The 24,270-nt window shown below is 42.2% G+C and overlaps 2 protein-coding genes across 10 annotated transcripts in view; one reads left to right on the top strand and one right to left on the bottom strand.

Annotated features, from left to right (window-relative positions):
- Positions 1-9,408, bottom strand: part of HIVEP2 (HIVEP zinc finger 2) — a 191,528-nt gene extending 182,120 nt beyond the window's left edge. For 2 of the 9 annotated variants that reach the window (XM_074397369.1, XM_074397371.1), the window contains exon 1: positions 8,865-8,993. The gene's annotated coding sequence lies outside the window, so the exon portion shown is untranslated. Of the gene's footprint in view, positions 1-8,191; positions 8,450-8,473; positions 8,540-8,864; positions 9,008-9,317 lie in introns of those variants that run through there. The other 7 variants (XM_074397370.1, XM_074397374.1, XM_074397362.1 and 4 more) reach the window with 6 other exon arrangements.
- A 341-nt stretch (positions 9,409-9,749) lies between these two features.
- Positions 9,750-22,781, top strand: LOC141584251 (uncharacterized). The gene is made up of 2 exons (XM_074397376.1): positions 9,750-11,118; positions 21,128-22,781. Exon 1 carries the CDS (start codon positions 10,221-10,223, stop codon positions 10,971-10,973), a length of 753 nt encoding a protein of 250 aa, XP_074253477.1. The 5' UTR covers positions 9,750-10,220; the 3' UTR covers positions 10,974-11,118; positions 21,128-22,781.
- The last annotated feature ends 1,489 nt before the right edge of the window (positions 22,782-24,270 follow it).

The following is a 24,270-nucleotide window of genomic DNA, read 5'->3' as shown; positions in this document are numbered from 1 at the left end:
AAAGAGTGCAAGAGTGCTATAATATTTAGGTGTGAAAAACTACCTTATTATGAAATATGTGTACATATATACACATACGTATAAAATAAATGGGGTATTTCATTAGTGATTTAATAAGCCATACAATGTTTCTTTAACTGTTACTTGGGTTAAGAGAGACCACTATAAAAGCAGAGACTCCTGTAAACACTGAAAAGTAATACAGTGACTGAATTTGCCATAAAAAGTTTCTAAATTAGTCTACTAGAATGCAAACTCCACGTAGGCAGGGAATTTTTTTTTTTTTTTTCTGCTACTTTTGTCTATTGCTGGATCTCCAGTGTCTGGAACAGCCCCTTTCCCAGAGCAGGTGCTTAATAAATCTCTGTTGAATTAATTTTTTTTTTAATTAAAGTCAACAGTCCTGTGAAAACCCAAGTTGTGTCTCTTAAGTAGGCCCAAGGCCCCACGTGTAATCAATGGTCCTCTGGTTCTTGCAATTTACAAAGAAGTTCAAGTTGGGCAATTCAGGCCCCAAAAGCTATTTTAAGAGCAAAAACTTCAGAATGATTTCCACATAGGACCAGAGAATTTAATTCACTTCATTGGTATAACACTGACTGAGCTCAGTGAGAAATATCCCAGATTATCATTGATGTTTCCATTTGTTAACTGCTGAATGTGAAACCATGTCATTTCTAACATGGTTCCTTAAACCTTTTCAGGCAAGAGTTTAATGGACCACTGAAAATATTTAAGTAAAATTTTACTGTCATGACAGTTTGAATTGTCCTGTGTTTTTCTTAGGTCTAACCCTTGTTAATAATAACCCATAGCGACCAGGTACTAAACGTTTACTATGTGCTCATTGAGATGGGTGCATACATTCTCATAAAAATTTCACAATGACCCTTGAGCGGGTATTATCCTCATTTTGTACCTCAGGGAGGTTAAGTAACTTACTCAAATTCCCCCAGGTGGTGCTAGAGCTGGAATTTGCCCTATTCTGTCTGACTTCAAAACCTGGTTCTTTGGGCTACCTGTGGGCTACCTGTTTACCAATATCCCACTAATGGGAAACATTGTGCTAAGTGATAAATATACTTGGAATTTTAAAATAGTTGGAATAATTTTTATGTGTAAACAATTGCTTATGCTTCATGAAAGGGTAAAAAGACCAAGCATTTTCAGAGCCAAAGAACCCTGAGTTCAAATCCTGCTTCACCGAAGTGGAATTTGACTATCAAAGCATCCTTGCAAAATCCTTTCTGAATGTAAGTTTCTTTAAGTGTACACATAAAGATAAAAATAAATAAATAAATAACAGATCTTCTCAGGGTGGTTGTGAGGGCTACGGGATGTAACGTGGGGAGAAAGCCTGGGACGGAGGCTGGCACAGGTGAGTGCTCTTTAAGCCTAAATTGTCTTCCTTCTAACGGATTTGCTAAATCGGCACTGTGCTGATTTTTTTAAGTGTTTAGTTCATCCTTTTAATACCATAATTACAGAATATAATGACATTGCATTCTCTACAACTACAAAGTAGAATTTATAAACTGATAGAATATGAGTTGGAAGAAGCTTTAGGAGCCATCTGTTCCAATCTCTTCCATTTCCAAATGAGGTCCAAAGAGCTTCGATGACTTGTTTCCAAGTTTTCACAGAAAGTTAATTGCAAAGACAGGACGAGATCTTGCGTCCCTCCCACCCCCACTCCCTCTGTACCCTCAGCTTTTGCTTCACATTACACAGGCATGGCAACGCATGTAATTTGCTAACAATTAAGCAGTATAAAATAACCTCAATTTAATTGCATCCAATTAACAAGCCAAATTAGCGTTTCATATGTACACTATTAAACTAGTTGTCTGGCTTCCAAAAGAAATAAAACAGTGTTTCAAATAAATCTAGCATTTTAGTGAACAAAGCTACTTATAATTTAAATCACCTTTCCTATAATCTTCTTTATATGGAATTAGACATTAATCTCCATTTTAAAAGAAATATTTTCTGCAACTATCAGGATGAGAATTCATGTTGTTTTTAAGTAGCAAAATTTTATCTTTCACAAAACATGGTTCTCTATGATTTGTATGTGTATGTGTGCATACATGCATACATGTACACATATGCACACTGACAGATCCCTAATCAAACAGAAATGAATGTGTGTCTACATTTACCTACTGCCCTAGTTTCAAAAGTCCCACCCTTTTTCCTAGGCTTCTGAACTCAACAGAATATGCCACAATGCAAATAATAAGAGCTTCGATGATCTCTGGCTTTTTTTTTTTACAGAGAAAATGAAACCATTAAATAAATCTTTGCCAAACAAAACACTGCATTTCAAATACTCTGCACTATACTATCTTTCCAGTATTGTCATGATTTAGATACAGCTGGGTATCAATTAAAAAGCAGTATTCTAATTAACCACGAAATGAATCACTGGTCCATTCCTTACATATGTATACCTAAAAATATAATTACCTTGTAATTTTAAGTATAAACACATCTGTAAGTTGGTGTTTGATGGTCAGCTTTCACTACTAATATTTATAAATGTATTCCAGAATTTTAAAAAGTTATACTAGGTTAAAATAAAATGCAATACTTTTAACGTTGTTCCAATTGACAGCCTGTTATACACATTTAGCCATGTTTAACTAAATATTTTAATCACTTTTGTCTCTTATTATTTTTCTAGGGTACTTTTAAACACATCAATTAAGAGGATAAAAGAATTCGTATTATCATTCAACAGGGGCAACTTTCATTACTTCTCTTTAGGATATTTTGGCAATCTAACTGTCTCCTTGCCACCAAGATATTCATCTTATATGCCCTTATCAGCGTTCTGAAACACCCACTTTATAGCATCACTCCTCTGCTCAAAAATCTTCAGTGATGTCCAGCGTTCTCTGCAGGTCTTCGAGGTACCACAAGATCTGGACCTGTGTACCTTTCTAGGCTCCCAACTCCTCCTCTCCCTGGCACTATCCCTGTCCCCTCCCATTCCAGGTCACAGTATATGGAGCTCCTGCCTCCCTTCCTCTTAACAAAATTCTACTTAACATTCAAGGCCCTCAGTAAAAAAAAGAATTACCTCATCCCATTAAAACCCTCTAATCTTTCCAACACGAGAAAATCCTGCTTCCATTTATACTCTACTCGCAATTGCAAGTGTTAATAAAGTTTACTATAAGCCATGTCTCTTCTAGATTGTAAAATGTTTGAAGTTGGAAATCATCATCCTTTTATCTCTGTTACTCATTCTGACTCTCAGTCTGACTGCAGAGCCCAAGCTTGGAACTACTGCATAAAATAGACTCTTTTTGTCACCTAAATTGAATTTCCTATATTACATAGACTATAAAACAGAAAAAAACAGTAATCAAATGATGCAATGCATAAAATAAAGGAAAATGACTTTCACTAACCTGTTTCTACTCTTTTGCTTCATACTGACATGTCACACAGACCTCTAATCACATGGAAAGTAAGAAATCAGATCTAAATTTCTCCAAAGATCCTGATATTTGCAATCATGAGGAGAAATTATTAGGAGAATTGAATGTTTCAGTCCTTTGCTAGTTATTTGAAAACATACAGATCCAGATCACACAGGGCTCCAAAGATTAATTGGTTACTTCACACAGAGACCTTGTAAAGACTTCTGAATTGGTAGTTATTTATTAATTGAATCAATGATGCTGGCCATTTTTTGTTAACTGGAGTGCCAAATAAGTATTTTTAGAACTTAAATTCTTTGTTATTAAAAAGAATCTGCAAATAATAATAGTTAATCCACACATAAGTCCTTCAAACTGAAGTCATTACATATAGAGCCATTAAAAATTTCCAGGTGCTCCAACACAGCTGATGTGGAAGCACTGGGAAGAGACAGATTTCACACACCAGGTTCTTCAACTTCAAGGCTCTGCCTTTCCATGGATCAGCCTGTAACATGGTGATTTGGAGGGTCACCATGTGCTCTGATTTGCCAAAAGCAGTCCTCATATGTGCCAGGTTGGATAATCAGCCCTGTGGTCAACATTCCTTCAAGGCCCCACATTACCTTTCTCTTGTTATCAGCCCCACTGGCTTGTTTTCAGCTTCTGGAAAGGAGCTCCTTTTGTGGTTTGGGTCATGATTATACCCTGGGTATCTAGCACAAGGTCTAATCTACAGGAAATACTTGTTGAATGAATGAAAGAGTGAATTGCATTCACCAACAGTAATAGGGCACCAGTCATAGTACTCTGGATAGAGGATTAAGATTATACGTGAGTGACAAGCAAAAGATTGGCTCTTGGTGCTTCCAGAACTTACTTCCATCACCCTGTGACCCAGAAGTGTCCAGTCAGACCCCCTCTGTTTTCTGCCCAGAATCACCCTCAGGCACGCAAACATCATATTCATCTCTTCTTCTCTCCAAAGCTCTTTCTTAAATAGATCTAAACAATTAGACCTCCAATTTTAAGCTGGTTGGAAATCTAAAGTTATAGACACTTGTAGAATAGAGCACATGCCATAGATAATACCTCACATGATGAGTAATGGGAACATATATTAAGATAGCACAAATTCAGCCCAACTATCAGGCAGTTCTGACTCTATTCTAAATGCAGCCATGAAGCCAGTTTAGGCCTAATGTTGATATGCATGGTCCATCTCAGAGAAGCCAAAGATTGCACAGACCAAGAAAGCTATGTTACCTTCTTTCGCACGATGATTTCGGAGTTGTGACACAATAATAAAGTACTAAAATATTTTCCAAAATTAGTTTACGGCAGCTCATAGCTACAAATACTGGTTTACAACCTCTTTTTCATAAGCATTGCCATAAATATTATACAGAAAGCAACGCTTTTAATTGTGACCAAACACGAGGAACAAAGAGAAAATATTATTTCTCAATTACTTTAAAATAAGCATAATTTTATTTTCATAAAGTTTTCCTATTTTCCTTTCATCCTCTGGGTTCATCCACAGCTTCAAACATGGTAAATCCTACAGGTTTTACAGTACAGATCTCACCTGAATACTCAGTAAAGTTTAGCTCCATATTAATAAGGACTCTGCCTGAATGGTTCAAGCAAATCCATACACTCTGGATGGTTTGAAGTTCCTTAAGAAAATTGAATTGCATTAAGTTGAGTTAGAAACTTCTTCTGCTCCTTTGTATAATATTTTAAAAGTTGTAACAGTTAAATACCAAGTTTTAGCCAAAATATGAATTCATGATGAATTCGCATATGAACTGGAAGCATATCCTTAAAATTTTCAAGTAGCTGTTTAAACTGTGAATCATTTTTCCACCTACAGAACTAATGTATAGGCAGAGTTCTACTGATGCTGGTCACATACCACAATGTGAAAACAGTGTTTATTTTTAACAAATAGAAGATGAGCAGCCTGTGTGATCCTCAGCCATACATTCAGTTCACTATTCCCTTATGATAATAATTACCACATCAGTTACTGAATTACTTTACATCCTAATGGGTTATACTTTCACTCATGTCAATGAACGTTTTCTATCACTCTGTAAAACTACTTTTCCTATGTGAATCTTGCAAATGGACTTCAGCTAATTATAAAAACTGAAACTCAACACAAATAGCATATTTGTTATAATTCAAAAACTGAAACCCAATGCCAGCGTACAACACAGAGTTATTTGTTATTGCTGCTGTTAAAATGACCCCTGCTTTGAAAAAAAATGGCAAATTTTGGAATAAGATTTTTCATTTTAAATTAAATCAGCATAAAAGAGTTAACCTGATTTTCTGAATAGTGACGAACTGCCAAAAGTTCAAGCAGACACATGCACCACTATACCACAAGGAACGTCTCCACATATACTGTCCTCTGTTTTGTTCTCATGGTAACAAGAACATTCACAAACACATCTCATGCAAAGGAGCCTGATCAATCAAAATATTCTGCTAGTTAAGCTTTCAATGTTATCAAAGAGCATTATTTTCCAATGTGATGATACAGTAAATTTTTCACATTCCATGTTTAATAGGAATATACAAATGTTTTATGTACTTCAGCAGTATTTTACCAAACACCTCTACAAGGATCTAACCAATTAAAAATCAGTTAGATCTTAAATTTGTAAGATCATTAATATACCACCATTCCCAAAATTGTCCCCAAATCAATCACACATCAATTTATTCTTAAATATCCTTGTATAAATATAAGCCGTCTCTAATAGCCACATAGAATACAATCACTGTAACAGAAATAGACGCCAATAAGCAAATTGTTTTATACCCGACCTAAGCTCCACACAAGAAATTGTCTCAGACAATGTTCAAAACATTCATCATTGTAATGTAATACTTTTCTGTATATAAGAAATACACTGCATGTTTCAAACCTAGTGGTCAAAAAGGATTATGACACTTGAAACAAACACTATCATCAAGTCAACGCTGGTAAATCCCTTTCAGCTCACAATGAAAATGTACAGTTGTCATCTGGTACCATGACTCCTTAGGGTTCCACAGATAATTTTCTCTTAATAATGAAAATGATACCCACTTTACTCACAGAAAGGGCATTTCTGTTCTGATAAGCTATGTGGCCTATACCCTAAAATTCAAACCAATCTACTCATTCCACAATCCACTTTGATAAAAATCTGCTTTTGGCACTCTTATAAGGTGAAAAAGCAATGAGGCATTTGCTACATATGTAGCAAACATGAGTGTAAATATTTAAAATAACTTGGTTTGCTCAAGGACAAACATCACCAAATATTACTGTATCACTGGAGGAAACGTTTCTAATAAAGTTAAATGGCCTTTTTCTAGGAGGACAGATCATTGCAAATTTAATTAAAATGGATCTTATTAATATTTCAAGTAATTTCTGGGCTTGATTATGCACTACAAAAGAAACAACTGTACTGAAGAGAAAAATCAATAGCCCTTGACTAGGGCTTTGGGTATGCTAGAAGAACACAGTTTTCTTGTGAATTACTGAGATCTAGCCTTAAGGTTGGGGGCAAGCACCAACATTCATTTGGGGACAAATTGAGTTATTTTTAAAATGGCAGAAAAGGAAGGAGAAAAATCTGTTCAAATTTTCCATTATAATAAAAATACAGGACACAAGCCTTTCTATATCATTTTAGGCCTAAGTAACTGCAGAGAATATGGGTTTTGCAGTATCAGTTGCACACACAGCTTCCTATGTGAATGCTAAGCCATTACAGGTGTCCTAAGGCCTCCAGTGAAACCTATTACCTACAGATTCCTCCGGTCTCCTCCAAGCCATCCCCAGTGCCCCCATCCGCCCACACATTATTGCTCCTTTCCTCCAAGCCTCTTGATTAAGGACCCGCTCTCTTCTCTGTACTCCCGAGGTTAAAGTGCCCCCCGTTCTTTTGGCGTAGCAGGTTACAAGCTTTCCCGTTAGGGAGACTAGTGCCTGCAGTCCTTTTTAGTTAGATGCTTTTAAGTCAGAGATGAGAGGAGCCACTTGAAGAAACCCTCCTACCCTTCTTCCTTTCCCCCACTGGGAACCAGGTGGGGAACAACCAGGTGAAGAACAACACCCAGGGACGCTTCCTGACCTTCTATCCCCTCACCCAATTTGGGCTTGGAGGGTTGGGGTCGCATTTTCTCTTGTCCTCTGCTGCACTGGATGTGTTATGTAAGAGAGACAGAACACGGGAGGCACATGCGTATAAAGCGCACCGATCTGTGATAACAGCTGGGGTAGCAGAGCTGATCTGGAGTCCACCCTCCACCAAATACGACAGACCCCACACATGCACATCAGCACCCCCTCCCCCACCCTCGCACATACGCGCGCGCGCACACACACACACACACACACACACACCCAGAGCAATGTTTTCCTGTCTCACCCCTACCAGTACCAGAGGCAAGGAATGGAAAGGCGGGGGGTGGGGGTGAAAGGAGGTGAAAGAGGAGGAGGAGCAGCAGCAGCACATCTGCTTTGATAGCAGCCGGCAGTGCCGCCGCGGCACAGAGCCCCTCGTTAACCCCCTTCCTGTGGCTGCACCACGTCATGGAACATTCCCGGAACGGGCCAACGTTCCACCCACTTCAGGGAACAGACATAAAGGCGCAGACCCAGCTCCCCACAGTGCACAGCCCAAACACACATGTCCCTTCCCGATCCCCGGCCAGACGCACAGACAAACACGCATGCAAACCGCCCCCACCGGTCTCCACGCGCCCGGGTCCAGCCGGCAGCGGCCAGAGCCGCTCTGCGACCGGTGCACCCGCAAGGCGAGGGCGCCTCCGCCTGAACCTTCCATCGAGACAGTCCCCTCCTTCCTCGCTTCCTTCCTTCGCTCCTTCCTTCCTTCCTTGCCCGGGAGGTAAAGGGAGTCACTGAAATGCCCGGAGCCAGCGCCTTCCCTGCGCTCGCTCGGCCGCAGGCCGGCGGCCCGGGCCTCGCGCCGCCCGCCCGCGCCGCGCGCCGCGGCCCCCTCCCCCGCTACCTGACAGCAAGCTGCCGCCGGCCGCCGCAGCCGCAGCGGTGGCCGGGCCGTGCGCGCCGGTGCACGTCGCTCATTAGTAAGCAGGCACATTCCTGCCTCCAGCGCTCCAGCGCGGCCCCCTCCCCCCAGGACATTACGCAAAGCAGCCTCCCCTCATCTGCATAGATCCGCGGCCAGGGTATTCCCCGCATTTCCCCACGCGCCCGACCCCCCTCCCGCGGTCTCCCCATCCCCGCCCCCTCCGACCCTCACCCTCCGGCCACCAGGAAGGGGCTGAGGGCGCGCGCCAGGGGGCCGGGGACGGAGTTCGGCGGCGGCGATTCCAGTGTGAAGTGAAACAAGCTCCCAGTGCCGAAGGAGGCAGAAAAAACCCAGCTCCCAGGCCACTTACCGAGCCGAGGAGGGACCTAGATTCCCGCCGCTCTGCTCTCCCAGTGGCCGGTCCGCCCTCCGCGCACCCCGAGGCTGCACCCAGCACCCCACAGGCGAGACGTGGAGGAACACTGTGAACGAGCCAGGAGACCCTTCAAGTTCCTCCGGGCTCCGGGGAACGTCAAGGTCCAGGACACAACTTGGCAAAGACTTGTGCCACAGTCACCAAAGATGTTTGTGCGGAGACCCTCCTCCGGGGAGCGACGGCGCTCGGCTGCGCCCCGCTCTCCTCCTCTCCACCCCCTCACCTCCAGCCCGCCTCCCGCCGGCCGCCCGCCTCCGGGCCGCGAGCCCCTCGGGCGGCTGTCAGCTCCGGGCCACCGCCGGGTGACAGGGGCGGGAGGAGGGCGAGACACGGCGGCCCGAGCCCGAGAGGGCGAGGGGGATCCTCGCAGCCGCGGCGGCCGCTCACCTGGAAAGTCACCGCTGAGGAGGAGGATAGGGAGGAGGAGGGAGAGGAGGAGGGGGAGGAAACCCCCCTGGTGCCCTTGTTCTTGCTGCCGCGGCGGCCGCTCCTCGCCAAGGCTGAGCGTGTCTGGTGGGGGGTGTCTGGTAGCATTTCCTTAAGGACAGAGGGAGGGCGGGCGCGGAGGGAGGGAAGAAATCCCGACCGCCAGCCCAGGCTCCTCTTGCCTTTATTTATTTTTCTGACACTGTACGGAGATGGGCCCGGGGCCGGGGCCGCGGGGCTCAGGCTGGAGCCGCGAGGCCCGGGCCGCAGCTGTCTGCGTGCGGGAGCCGCAGCGGCCGCCTCCCCTCCCGGGCGGTGGACGCACCGGGTTATTCCTGGCAGCGCCTCCCCGAACAGAAGTTACTAGGAGGAGTGCGCGGAGAGGCAGTGGGAGGGAGGGAGGAAGAGGGAGAGACTCAGCCAGCGACGTCATCGGATCCCCCAGCGTGTCCCAGGGAGGGAGGCTGAACCAGAAAAACCAGTCTGGAGCCAGCGAGCGAGGGAGGGATGCGCGACGCGCGGGGCGACGGGGGAGGAAGGCGATCCGGAGGGCAGGGCCTGGCCCCGCGGCTGCCGCTCCGGGCGGGGAGATCGCGGCCGCGCACTCGCTCGGTCGGAGCGGGGAACTCCCCGGAGAGCCGGTCTCTACTTGTCATGCAAAAAAAACTTGGGCTTCTCTGGCAGCCTGAGAATTTCCTTTAAGGATGTGGAAACCTCCTCCGTCCCCACCCCTTCCCCATTTCCCAGAGAATCGTCGCCTGCCTTCCTGATGAACGGAATTATCTAATTAGTAGGGTTCTCAGATTTGGTCCAAGTACTCCGGATCCCGGCGTCTCAACGCCCCTGCTGCCTCTACTCACAATTATGTTATCGGTCAAGAAAAGCAAAATCAGACTGTGGCTCCTGGCTGAGTTTCTGGAGCTTTGCAGTGTTTTACCAGCACTTTCCCTGCCCTTGCGGGCGCGCGAACTTTTCAAGTGCTCGAAAAGCCCGGATGGCCTTCCCTGGAGTCACTCACCAGGGTGCCCCCGGAGCCCCCAGCTCCGGGACCGCGGCCTGCCCTCGCTAGGGGATTCAAATAGGTGTGGGCAGCGGCGCGTGGAGCAGCTGCCAGCTTCCTGGTGGGCCGCGCTGGAACCCTGCGGGGAGCTGCCACCTTCAGCCTGTGCGCTTCCCTCTCCACGGAAGGGACCAGAGTTGAAATATCACCCAGCCCTGGGAGAGCTGGGCCGGGGTTGGGGGAAAAGAGGGGGGGCGGTGGAATCCCAGGCGAGTGGGAGCCGAAGCTCTGGGCTTCCTCCTCGGCCAGGTGACACCCGGGGGACACCGGGGCTCCGTCGGACCGTTAACCCTGTTTGTGTGGACTGGTGTGCATCTTCGAGGGAGGTTCCCAGGGCGCCACGGTGCCAGGGCGCGACGAATGACTGTGGGGCCGGGCCGGCGCCCGGAGCGCCTCCCCGGGGTGGTCTCCCGGCCGAGCGAGGACCTCGCGCAGACTCTCCCGGGCGCCCCAGCCCCCGCACCCCACGGAGCCCAGCAGAGAGCCCGGGGCGCCGCGGGCCCCAGCGGTCCTCCCCACCCCCGGGCAGCGCCGCCGCCCTGCCAGGGGCGGAGTAAACAAGAGACGCGCAAGATTTGACCTGGCGCGACCCGGCTTTCTGGCCGGGGTTCCCCCTGAGCAGGTGACTCCGTGGGAGGCGTGGAAATGAGTCTCTGGAATTCCGGGCCAAAGACCATAACTGTGGTTCTGCTTTTAAACCAGGTATTTCACCAGCAACTGCGGAATGTTTTGTGTCTCGAGTTTCAGATTTCTCGGAAAGGGACCAAATGTCAGGACATATAAAATATCCCCTTCTCTTTTCATTAAAAATGAATGCATTACAAAGGAAGGGCAGCCCCGTAAATGCCTGCGAGAACAGCGCTGCTGGTTTCGTTTTTGTTTTGTTTTGTTTTGTTTTTCATCCTGACCTACAATCAGTGTATTTTTGAGGTCCCCATGCAATGGCTACAGTGCCGCCGCCGCCGTAAAGGGCAACTCTGCAAAATAAAGCGGTGATACATTTTTTTAAGTGATTTTTTTTTCTCAGAGGAGAAATATCTGAACAACTTGGCATAAGTTTCACTTTGTCCTTCTTTTAGGTTGATCTCATTTAAATTCAGGGCCTACTTCCACTTAAGGAACTTCTTCTTTCATTGTATAGGTTAATATCCAGCCTTTTTTTTTTTTTTTTTTTTTTGACTTAACTTGAAGCCTTTATTTTAAAAAACTGTCCCAATCATCATTTTCTATTAAATGTATGCAACTGCATTTTAAACATCCATTTAACATGTAAAATGTGATTTTTTGAATTTTTTATCACTTTCAAACCCACCTGCTACATACTCCCAGAGACCATTTTATTTAATTGCTTAACAGAGAAAATTAAGCAGTTTCTTTAAGAATCCAATTTCCCTTCAACAAACACAACAGCAGCTGCCCAAGCTCCCAGAAACTAAGCAAGGCAACTAGCAGGCAGCATTTTGCTTCACTAGAATGAATGTAGTTGAAACCTTAAATACCTCTGAAAAAGACTAGATTAAAGAGAATAATGGGGATATTAAGATACTTCGGTAGTTATTTAAAATATTTTTTTAAGGAAAACCCTGCAGACATATATCCATTTTGATGATTAGATCCCACCATCAAAGAGGATCCCTGAAAACAGTTTTAGTGAAAATTTGACAAATTTCAAATAATTACTTTGTTTCAGAGGCATGAAGATGGAAAGAAGATAGCCTGCATTGAGTTGAAGTAAAGTAAAAATATTGTGAATATGTGTAACTAGGTGACATCCTCTCTGCTGGAAAGAATCGTGTGTGTGTGTGTGTGTGTGTGTGTTTGTGTGTGTGTCACAGAGAAAAACAGGGTCTTGCTCCATTGCCCAGGTTGGAGTGCAGTGACACAATCTTAGCTCACTGCAACCTCTGCCCTTCAGGTTCAAGCGATCCTCCTGCCTCAGCCTCCTGAGTAGAGGGGAAGCCACTGCAGCTCTGGGGCAAATCAGCACCAGCCACTCCAGAGCCTGACCTACATAGGACTTATAGAAAGCATTGTCTATTGTGGTTGGTTGTTCTGTGGTCAGTCCCAATGGCTTACTGATTGGGGGTTTTTCTCCAGAAGGCTGCATGGCTTTTCTCCTCCAAGTGAATCTCATTTATAACCCATACTTTATATCTATATCCCAGACATGCTATCCATATTTAGTCAATTTCCAGTTGTTTGCATGTAAGGGCAATAGAGTAATCAAAAAACTCTTCACAGAAAACCTCCAAAGACAGAACTAGCATTGGTAGAAAACTGGACATGCAGCCCTAAGAAGCTCTACGGGAAATGAGGCTAGGTAGGGGACAGCTGCCCCAGCCTGGCACCCATAGGGAGCATCAGCAAGGAAGCAGGAATTTGCTTGTCATCATGCATCTTTCTTATCACTTCTCAGTTTCAAAGGAAAGGAAAATTTGGTAATCTGCATTTTGAGACATTAAGAAAGAAAAATAATTAATGGCTACAGGGTTGTATGGCATTTTTCAGAGTGTTGTCAGAAAATCACTTTGAACTGAAATTACTTTCATTTTAAAAATATTTATTGAGTGCCTGCTATGTGCTGAAGATTCTTATGACACATCAGTGAAGAAATCAAAGATCCCTCCTTTCTTGGAGCTTGCATTCCAATGGGAGGAGAGGATCTGGAAGAAGAATGGGATAGACAATAAATGTAAGTAATAAATTATGTAGGACTTTGAAGGGTAAAATATTTGGGGAATAACATAAAATAGGGTAAAGGATATAGGTGAGGTGAGGGTTGTCCTGATGCTATATTAAATAGGGACATCAGAATAAGACTTGTTAAAAAGGGAGATTTCTGCTATGGCTTGAAGGAAATGCCTGGAAATATCTGGAGGACAGAGCTTTTCAGACAGAGGGAACAGCCAAGGTTCAGTTCCAATATCTGGAGTTTTCGTAGGCTTCAATGGTAATAGTGTGGCTAGAATAAAATGAGACAGCCAGTGAACAGAAGACCTCTCAGGCCACCGTAAGGACTCCAAAAACGCTTCTTAAAAGGCGAGTTTTGGGCCTTTACCACTCAGTCCCACGGAATCGGAATCTGAATGCAGGGCCCAGGACTCTGCATTTTTGGCATGTAAAGCAGTTGTTATTTATGTAGGCTAAAGCACAAGACCTCCTGCCACAGAGCATGGAGCCTGATATACCCAGGCAGGAGAACTGGTACCAGGAGACATTGTACGTGAAGCTTCCAAAACCAGGCATGTCCATGTTACTAATCAAGACTTTCCCTTAAATCTGCAACTCAAATGACTTTAATGAAAAATGGATTTCATTGATTCACATAACTATCAGTCAAGGACTAATTTTCAACATAGTGAGATCCTGAGGCTCAAATATTATTACCACGTAAAGCCTTCTCCATCTCTGTTCCTAATTTCTCTGCTTCACTTTGCCCTTCAGTCAAACATTCTGCAGGTTGGTGGCAGAATTCCCAGATTATCTTCTTCCTAGATAAGCAACCCAGCAGGAAAAGACCTTCTTTCCAGGTAGCTAAGGCAGCCTTAGTAACGTCATTGCACCTGAACCACTTGCTGGGCTGGGATGGAGTGATCTGATTGGTCAGAACTAGACTTGGATAGGAGAAGGTCCTCATGGAAAAAGAAAAGAAAAGAAAAAAAAAAAAAAAAAAGCGGTTACCAAAAGAAAGGCATCTTGCAGACCAGGGGGCGGATAGTACCCACTATATCCCTTAATTCTTTTGGCTTTGGTTTCCCTATTTTTTAAAACTAGGGATTTAGTCAAGATGATGTGTCTGACTCCCTATAAATTCTGTATAAATCACTGTAATAAATCTCCCCAATAAACTTGTGCAAAATGAATTAACTGGCATGCCATTCCCTCAGACAAATTTACAGTACTATAAATAAGACATTAAAGGGGTTACCTGCTATGGGATTCTAAAGAATAAATAGAAGATAGCCTTAGGTCTTAATAAAGAGTAATGACTTAGAACTGCCTTTCTGATGGATCTCTTGCTTCCTACTTATCTGCTTTAATTAGTGTATGGAGGAAAATTAAGCAGTGCCATGATTCACATGATGTTAAGAATACATAGGTCCTCAAAAATGAGTTGAAGAAAAGAATTTGGAGGGAAAATCTGCCCGTCTGTTGAATTGTCAATAGGATACAAGTCCAATCATTCTAATGTAGACAAGTCTTTTTATCCCACTATACATCCTTTGGATGAGGAGTGGAGGGAGATAGTGGTAATGAACGACTGATCAGCCAGAGCCATACTGTGATTCAAGATGACATCTGTTAGGATTGAAGGATAAAGTGCTTATCCTCGTGGGTTTTACAGGCAGACAGAACATGCAGACATCCAACTAACCAAATGTCACCCTATACTGCAGAGTTGCTCAGAATGTATTCCAAAAAACACTTGTAGCAATATCTCTTGAAATGCTCAATTAAAAACCTGGGCTACCCCCTATATTTATAAAATCAGAATCCTCAAAATTAGTGCCTGGAAAACTCCATGTGAATAAGATCCCCAGGTGACTTCTATTCTCATTAAAGTTTGAGAAGCATCCCTTTACACCTTGTCCCTCAGACTGAATGGGGGCCGGCTGGCTGAGAACTCCCTTCTTCCCTGTTTGTCATATTCTTCAGGTTTCACATGATCCTTTATGACACGTTGGTCCTTTTTCTCCTTTAAAGATATTTCTGTGGCTCTTATTTTAACCAGATATCTTCTGTGCAAAAAATATGTCAGGAAAGAAATGATCCTGTGAATGATCCAGCCCTGAGGATAAGAAGGGTGGAGGAAGAGAGGAGGGAACGGTGGGGCCCAGAATATAGGAATCCATAGAAGACGCAAGGGGACGGAGAGGTCAGCTGTGGGGCTGAGCGAGATGCAAGCAAACTTTAATGGTTTTCTAGTTCAGCTTAGGACCAACCCTGCCCATAGTTTATGGAAGGAAACTGTCCAGTCTGCTTCTGAAATACTTGTTATATTCTAGAGAACACTCAAGGAATGCCCAGTCAGGCCTTTATTCTGAAGAAGCTCAATGAGATCTCACAGATAACCTTAAAGATGAACAAATATCAGATTAAAAAAACAGCCAGTAAGACCCTGTTTTACTAATCCCTGAACAGCCACCTTAGATATAGGGAAATGCAGGCTTATGATACTATGTTAGCAATTTAAGAGCACCACATTAATGTCATCCCCCATCCTGCTTTGTTCCATCACCCTCGCCTAACTCCAAAATTGGTTAGAGCTGAAATTCCTTCGCTTAAAGTCACTGCTTGGGGTTAAGTCTTTGCCTCTGTAGAAATCTTCACTTACAGGCTAACTACAAGTGGTAGCCCTTCTTATCCTAAGCTCTTAATCAGTCATTAACTTCTTATGAAAGATTAATTTATTAGATTGCCTTACAGAGTGACAGCTAGCTTAGTGCTCAAATTGATTTATCTTGACAAAGCATAGAACGGAGATAATATAGGAAGGTCTGGAGGGGGAGTGAGACAGAGAAATTCAAAACTTGGACCAGACTGACAGGGGCACACTAGGGCAACTTGGAATAGGATACAAATTGAAGGGGAAGAGTGTGAAAAGATGAAGACAAAGGCAAACGCAAAAGCCAACGTCTTTGGCCCCAGAGGATGCCTGTGCTCAGGGCCTGCGGAGCGGACATGATGATCCAGGCATTTTAGGCAGAAGGTGGGTGGTTCTGTCAGCCCAGAGTACAGGTGCTAGTCCTGATCCTGAGCTAGCAGGAGACATGGGTCCCCTCTCTTAGCCTCTACTTCCTCATTCAATCAACTAGGGGATTCCCTTTCAATCATAAGATTCAGAAATAGAAACTCTTAACAATCTAGCAGACACAGAGAAGGGGAGCAGGAAGAGAGGGAAGCGTGAAAGAGAAAAATAGTAGAGAGAGAGACTAAGTCCAAATTCCTCCCGTGCTCTTGCACGGGTTTCTTAAAGTAAAATATCAATTCCCAGTGTTAAAGAAATGGGAGTATATGGGCAAGGGATAGTAGTGGGTTTCAGAGAATAGTGATTTTGGTTTAAAAACAGGTCATACAAATTTGGCATACTATATGCTCAGAAAGGAGAAGACTCGTTTCTCATTATCAGTTAAAATACACTGAGAAAAATGTGTTTTTCTTGAATTTCACCAGTGAAGTCTTTTATTGTACCTAAGTCCTTAAACTTTTAGAATTTCTGAGACCAGGGATTTGACACACTCCCAATCTATCTTTTAATCTAATATCTGGTAGCTTTTACCCTCTTTCATATAGGTTTGAACCTTCAGTTTAGGGTAATAAAGCAAAAAAAGTTGTATAGTTATCGCTAAGTTTGTTCAGTGATTCAAGCACTTAGTTAGAAATTGTATGTAAAATAATGTAGCAAGTTGAAAGTATCAAAGAGACAATGTGCTAGTAGGGGATATTGTTTCTGATCCAGAGGAGGCTGCTCTCAGTAAAGAAGATACAAAAAAAAAAAAAAAAAAAAAAAAAAAAAATTTTTTTTTTTTTTTTTTTTTTTTTTTTTTTAAACGGAGTCTTGCTGTGTTTCCAAGGTTGGAGTGCAGAGGCGCAATCTCGGCTCACACAATCTCCACCTCCTGGGTTCAAGCGATTCTCCTGCCTCAGTTTACTGAGTAGCTGGGATTACAGGCATGCACCACCATGCCTGGTTAATTTTTTATTTTCAGTAGAGAGGAGGTTTCACCATGTTGGTCAGGCTGATCTCGAAATGCTGACATCTGGTGATCCACCCGCCTCTGCCTCCCAAAGTGCTGGGATTACAAGCGTGAGCTACTGTGCCCAGCCAAAGATACCAAAATTATGCAGATGCAAAGCAGGCTGGGTTTACTTAGCTGTTACTGGGGCAACAACAGAGTCACCGCTGAAATAGTCCCGTGCAATCATCCATGAACTTCATAAAGCCAAACAGCAGAGAGACTAGTATGTCATTTCAATACTTCCTTGTATAAGAGGAAGAAAAAATCCATGATCTGTTTAGAAGGATTTGCACAAGAGAAAATTAAATTCATTTTAAAATATTTTGTACTCATATTCAGCTATTTGAAAAGTCCACATATAGATTAGACTGTCCCCAGTGATTCTGGTGAGTATAACAGTATTAGAAACCTTAATTATTTGTTTTATATCTTTTTTAAAAATATTTTTAATAAAGGAACTGCTTACTCAGTATGTCATTTCCTATTGACATTCTTGTATATATAGATGAATATGTCAGTACCTTCTGTTCTAACAAACTGATATGCTCCAGGTCTCTCTAGTGCCGTGTAAATATATCTATCAATGTTTTATAGTCTTGTCTCCTGCACTCAACTGTGGGATCCTCAACTAGAAGAGACTGTGCCAATGATATATGGTGTTGAATAAATATTCTGAGTTTTAAAGTTATTATTTTACTCCTGCCTTCTTCTCTTTTCCTAGGCTCTGTGGTATAAGCCATGACACTCCCACTGAAATGTGTGAGACTCCCTTTGCTAAATAACATCTTAAATAATGACATGTGTGGGGACATATTTCAAACAGACCTGTGTTAAAAACAAAAAAAATGTAGCCTTGGGGAGGCAGCCTGTTATTTTTTTATTACATCTTTCCTTCAAGGCAATCATTATTTTCCAGCAATCAAAGATTTTTGCCAGGCATTTAAAGATGTCTGACCCAAGCACCGTTGGCACAAAGCTCACCAACTGTCATGTGTGTAAATCAGCCGTTGATGAACTGGCAAAAACAGTATTTTTCAAAATGTAGGCCGAGGAGGCTGAGGCAGGAGAATCGCTTGAACCCGGGAGTTGGAGGTTGCAGTGAGCCTAGATCTCGTCACAGCACTGCAGTCTGGTGACCGAGTGAGATTTTGTCTCAAAAAAACAAACAAAAGACATATATTTTATATGTTCTATTAATTAATTCAGAAAACTTTTCCGAGAACAACCTTCAGTAAATAAGTAATGGCTGCTGAATATACTATAATTTGCAACTGGGTGGCAAGTCAGCAAGGAACAAAATCCAAATAGAGGACTTTATGAAAGCCTAATTATAATTAGCCTAAAGTAAACAAATCATAAGTGTACAATTAGATTAATTTTGGCATATATATGTGTGTGTGTAACCATTCCTCTGAAGAATGTGGAGACGATTTTTAAGATTATAGAAGGCTCCCTTGTACCCCTTCCCACAGGGTACCCCTAAGATCAACTATGTTCTAACTTCTATCACCATAGGTTGGTTTTTTAGTAAAGATGCATATGTATATACGCATGCATGCACATATGTATGTGTTTATTTTTTAAATGTTTCAAGTAACCATGTGCTAGACCAAGTTTGATGACTAGAGATACAGGAGTCATCAAGGCAGATGAGGCCTCTAGGTTCTCTGGGCCTCACATTCTGGTTGATAAACTGATAGTAAACAAATTTACCCATAAGGCAGTTTCAAATCATGAAAAATGACAAGAATAAAACAAGGCAATTGATAAGCAATAAATAGGTAGCATAGGGTAATATTGAATGAAGGTGGAGGTATCTGCAGGGTTGACATTTGGCCTCATAACTGACTGATGAAAAGCAGGGCAAAAGAGCCCCAGGAAGAGGGAACTGAAACTGCAGAAGCCCTGAGCCAAGGAGAAGCTCCATGCCATGGGGAACTGAAAGGCCAGTGTGGCTGGACGTGGGAGGTGGGGAGTGTGGAGGAGAAAGTTCTAAGAGATAAGTCAAGAAAGGCAACCAGAATGAACCAGAGGAAGATGCCTTTGTGGGCTGGATGAGTTTTGAGGAAGGGGGTAGACACTGGGAATTAAAAAATACAAATATCATGCCAGGCACAGTGGCTCCCACCTGTAATCCCAGCACTTCGGGAGGCCAAGGTGGGCATGCTACAAGGTCAAGAGATTGACACCATCCTGGTCATGATGAAACCCCGTCTCTACTAAAAATACAAAAATTAGTTGGGCATGGTGGTGCATGCCTGTAATCCCAGCTTTTCGGGAGGCTGAGGCAGAATTGATTGAACCCAGGAGGCAGAGGTTGCAGTGAGCCGAGACTGGCCACTGCACTCCAGCCTGGGCAACAAATGGAGACTCCATCTGAAAAAAAAAATTTACTCAGATTTACTAATCTGGATTTTAAAATTATTAATCCAGCTGGGCATGGTGGCTAGAGCCTGTAATCCCAGCACTTTGGGAGGTTGAGGCAGGAGGATCACCTGAGCCCAGGAGTTCCAGACCAGCCTAAGCAACATAATGAAACCCGATTCCTACAAAACATTTAAAGAATTATCTGGGAATGGGAGCACGTGCCTGTAGTCCCAGCTACTTGGGAGGCTGAGGCAGGAGAATCACTTGAATCTGGGAGGCAGAGGTTGCAGTGAGCCGAGATCACGCCATTGCACTCCAGTCTGGTGACAGAGTGAGACTCCATCTCAAGCACGCACAGACACAAACACACACACATACACACACACACACACACACACACACACACACACACATACCCCTTATATGTTCTATTAATTAATTCGAAAAACTTTTCCCAGAAACAACCTTCAGTAAATAAGTAATGGCTGTTGGATATAACTTGCAACTGGGTGGCAGGTCAGCAAGGAAAGAATTCCAAATAGAGGACTTTCTGAAAGCCTAATTATACATGTTGAATGCAACAAAAGGAAAATAGTTTTTAAGGTAGCAAATCCTAAAGAGAATTTAGATAATGTGGGTGCTATTCTTCACATTTTTCTATGGCTAATTAGAGAGAGCTGGGAAACACACAATGCTGCCCACAGCTCTGCCAACCCATTATGGGCACTTCTAATTTCAGATAAATGAAGCCCTTGGTTACCACCTCCAGCTTGTCTTAGAACATCCATTGTATTATCAGAGTAGATGAGTAAAAATAATAGCCTTCTGAATATCTACAAAGGGTACCTTTCTCTTATTAGTAGATAGTTACAAGTTCAAATCACGTCTCTGTGTTAATGAAGCAACTCCCAAATTTACTTTGCTCTTGAAAATCTAGTTTTTCAAACTAAATGTAATATTTAGCTGGGTGGCTTAGTTAGAGCACGAAAAGTTCCATGTATGTAACTTTAAAAATTAGTAATTATGTGAAATCTTAGTGCATATATAGATACATATGCGTATCTTCTCTCTAGTAAATAGTCTGTATTCACTTCTCACTTTAAAAAAGCACTTCTAGCAGTATATATCGATCCAAGTTTATATAAACTTACAGATATGCTATAAACAAACAGTTGACATCTTTAAAGTTTACCCTTCATTAAATAAAACCATGATGTTATTTTTTTTAAATGATAATAATACATGCAATGGGAAATATTAAATGTCATGGCCAGGGCAAAATTTGAAGAAGAAAAAAATATCAAGACAATTGCATTTAAGTTTCCAGCAAGAGATTACATCACTAGGTTTATTGTATTTATACAAATGTAATAGCAATGTTTGTAAAATGCTCCTAAAATTCCTGGGTGAAAGCAGAAATGAAGAAAATGGGCGTGCTTAGAAATATCAGGATATCTGAAAGTATAAAGATATTTGGTTGAGTTTTTACATTGTTATCCAGATTTGATTACATAGAACAAACTGAAAGGTTCTTATTGTTTTGGTGTTTCAGCACTTAGCAAAGGGGCTGCCACTCATTTCAGCTTTTTTCTTAATTATTCCAGGGTTCCATGAACTGCTTCCTCTGAGATGAGATCTAACAAAGCTGAAGACTAAAATGTAGTTGTTTACAGCATGAGAATGAGGCTATCCTGTGCACGGCAAAATCAACAGAGAAGAGACAGTCTTATGCCTTCCAGAGGCAGTCTGCTGATACTGTCATGATGTCTAGTGACAGGCTAGAGATTAAAACCTGACACCCTCATTTTCCTGACAGTGATTTAACCAAGTAGCGTAACATCTCTAAGAACTTCAATTTCCTACAAAATTGGGACAATAGTATTTGTTTCATAGTGTTACTGTCAGAGTTATACATTAAGCATTTAATGTATGCTGATTGTTTATCTAAATATTCATGGTCAGGCACTAACTTCTTATGTGACTCTGTGCAATGCGTTAATCTCTGTGCCTATTTCCTCATCCATAAATTGGGAGTTGAACAAGGTGAGCCCTAAGTTTCGTTCCAACTTCAACATTCTATAATTCTTGCAGTTTATATGGCCTCAGTTTTCTTACCTTTATAATGGGTATCTAAGAGTACCCACCTCATAGATTTTTTGAGAGGATAAAATGAATTAAGATAGATAGAAATTCATAGAACAGTGCCTGCCACATTGGAAATGTTTGATACATATTAGCTGTGATGATTATGATAATGATGAAGATGATGATGACTCTGTTTAGAGATAGTGTGTCAGCTGTAAAACATTCAGTATCAGATTATAGTCTCTTCTTTCCCAAGTCAATGCCAGAGCTACCAAGATTTTATTCTTTAAAAGTTCTTCAAGAATAAACTCATTTTACTTGATATGATTATTACACATTGTATGCCTGTATCAAAACATCTCATATACCCCATAAATATGGGGCACCTACTATATACCCACAAAAATTAAAATAATTTTTTAAAAAGCCTAAACTCATTCACGTCTTAGTAAGAATTATGTAAAGATTTCCCAGTGTAAATACCCTCCTCTGCTAATATAATTTTTTCTTTTGTTATCAGTATCTTAGCAAATTAATTGGCCCGGGAGTGGTGGCTCATGCCTGTAATTTCAGCAGTTTGGATTGGGAGGATTGTTTGAGGCCAAGAGTTCACAACCAGCCTGGGCAACATAGTGAGACCGCAACTTAACAAAAAATTAAAAAATAAGCGAGGCATGATGTCACGAGTCTGTGGTCCTAGCTACTAAGGAGGCTGAGGCGAGAGGATGGTTTGAGCCTTGGAGGTCGAGGCTGCAGTGAGCTGTGATCGTGGTGCGGCCCTACAGCCTGCGTTACAGAGCAAAATCCTGTCTCCCTCCTCAAAAAAAAAAAAAAAAAAAATGCAGTAAGTTGACTTATTTATAGCCACTCTGTCTTTTTGTGAGCTGGATATGTGTTCACTTTCATTCTAAAAAAGTACAGCCCCCAAAGCTCATACTTGTCAAAGCTCACTGCATTTAGGGAGTTTCCTGTAGTCTCTTCTTTCAAGTATTTTAAATAATGTGTAATTTCTTCATGTAGTTGGAACATGCTAATGTTGAGTTGGTACATGAAGAAAAGTTTACTCAGAACTGGGATTTGTGCAAGTCATTTCCTAGTTCTCCTAAGTATTTAATAAATGTAAAATGTAACACACAATCAAATAAGCTAACCAAGCCAAATGAACCAGTGAGTGCATTATAAATAGCAACCAAAATTATACTTCAGATGTTAACTCATGTGTCCTGATTTAATAATGAATTACATCATTTGACAAATGAGATAAGACTTTCACCTTTACCCTTCTGATCCAAACTTCTAATAGTTGAAATGTATTATTACCATCTGGTGTCTGGCCTCTAAAATGCCCTGGTGATATCTGCCTCATTTTTAAATAGTCAGGACTTGTGTATGCCAGCAAAGCACTCTCCTCACTGTCTTGATTGGCAGACCCGGAGAGAGGGCTAAGAACCAAATGAACCATGGAGATATAGTTCCAGCTCTGTAGAAGTTTCCTCTGGTTCACGGCAGACTCATTTTCTTAGTTTGTACAGCAAATAAATTGTCATGATTGAAGTTGTTTTTATTTTGTATCTCAATCCTGAAGGAGGCAATTTCTAAACTTGCCAAGAATGTTTGCATCTGTTTTAAATTATTTCACACCTTTTACAAAATGGCAATAACTTTAACACCTTTTATTTTCAGAGAAAATAATTCAAGAATGAAGCTGAGAATGATACATAAGCCTGGAGTATTAACTCAGTGAAGCAATATGATTCTGACAGTTCTTTATTATTTTTCACATTGTGCTAGGTTCCTAGTAAAAAGGCAAGATGAATCATTGCTTTCAAAAACCTGACAATATGGTATGTAGCACAGAATGAACGTACATAAAACAATATCCAGTAACACAGATGAAAGTGACAAAGCCATTGCCAAATAGAGTGGTGGAGATTGTAAGACCAGTTTTCTTGGTAGGTGTTATGGGCTGAAAGTTGGTATCCTCTAACATTCATAGGTTATAATCTAATCCTCAATGTGATGGTAACAGTATCTGGGGGTAAGAATTTTGGGAAGTAACTAGGCATCAGGGTGGACCCCTCCTAAATGAGATTAATGTCCTTATAAGAAAAGGCCAGAGAGCTAGCTCACTCTCTTTCAGCATGTGAGGCCACAAGAAGCCCAGAATCTATAACTGAAAGAGGACCCTCACTGGAACCCAATCATGCTGACGCTGTGATCTTGGACTTTCAGGCTCCAGAACTGTGAGAAACAAAATTACGTTGCTTATAAGCCACCCATTTCATGGCACTTTGTTGTAATGGCCTGAACTAAGACAGTAGGTATAAAAGAGAATTGATAAAGATGAAATTCAGGAAAACAATCATAAGTGAAATGCAAATAACAAGAGGGTGATCCTGGAGTAGAAAAGTGTCTGTGTCTGGTAGATTTGAATAGTTTAGAAATTCCAAGCCTGTGCAAAATAGGAGTTACTAATAATAATGGCTGCATCATTACAAGGTGTACCCAGAAGACAATTAAGAGTAAGTCTGTCAATGGGGAGGCTGAGAGTGGGAAATGTTAAATAATTTGCCCATGGTCACTCAGCCACCAAGTAAGAGAGCAGGGAATCAAGTTCAGATCGAAGTGCTCTAAAGTTATTCCCCAGCCTCCTCACAGCTTC

This window comes from Saimiri boliviensis, chromosome 4 (assembly GCF_048565385.1).
Source record: "Saimiri boliviensis isolate mSaiBol1 chromosome 4, mSaiBol1.pri, whole genome shotgun sequence".
In the NCBI taxonomy this organism is placed as follows: domain Eukaryota; kingdom Metazoa; phylum Chordata; class Mammalia; order Primates; family Cebidae; genus Saimiri; species Saimiri boliviensis.
Note: the sequence above shows the minus strand (reverse complement) of the source record. Positions and strands in the feature narration are given on the sequence as shown.

Excerpts from the sequence above, each read along its gene's own strand:
- LOC141584251 (XM_074397376.1), top strand. The coding sequence starts at position 10,221 with ATGTTATCGGTCAAGAAAAGCAAAATCAGACTGTGGCTCCTGGCTGAG.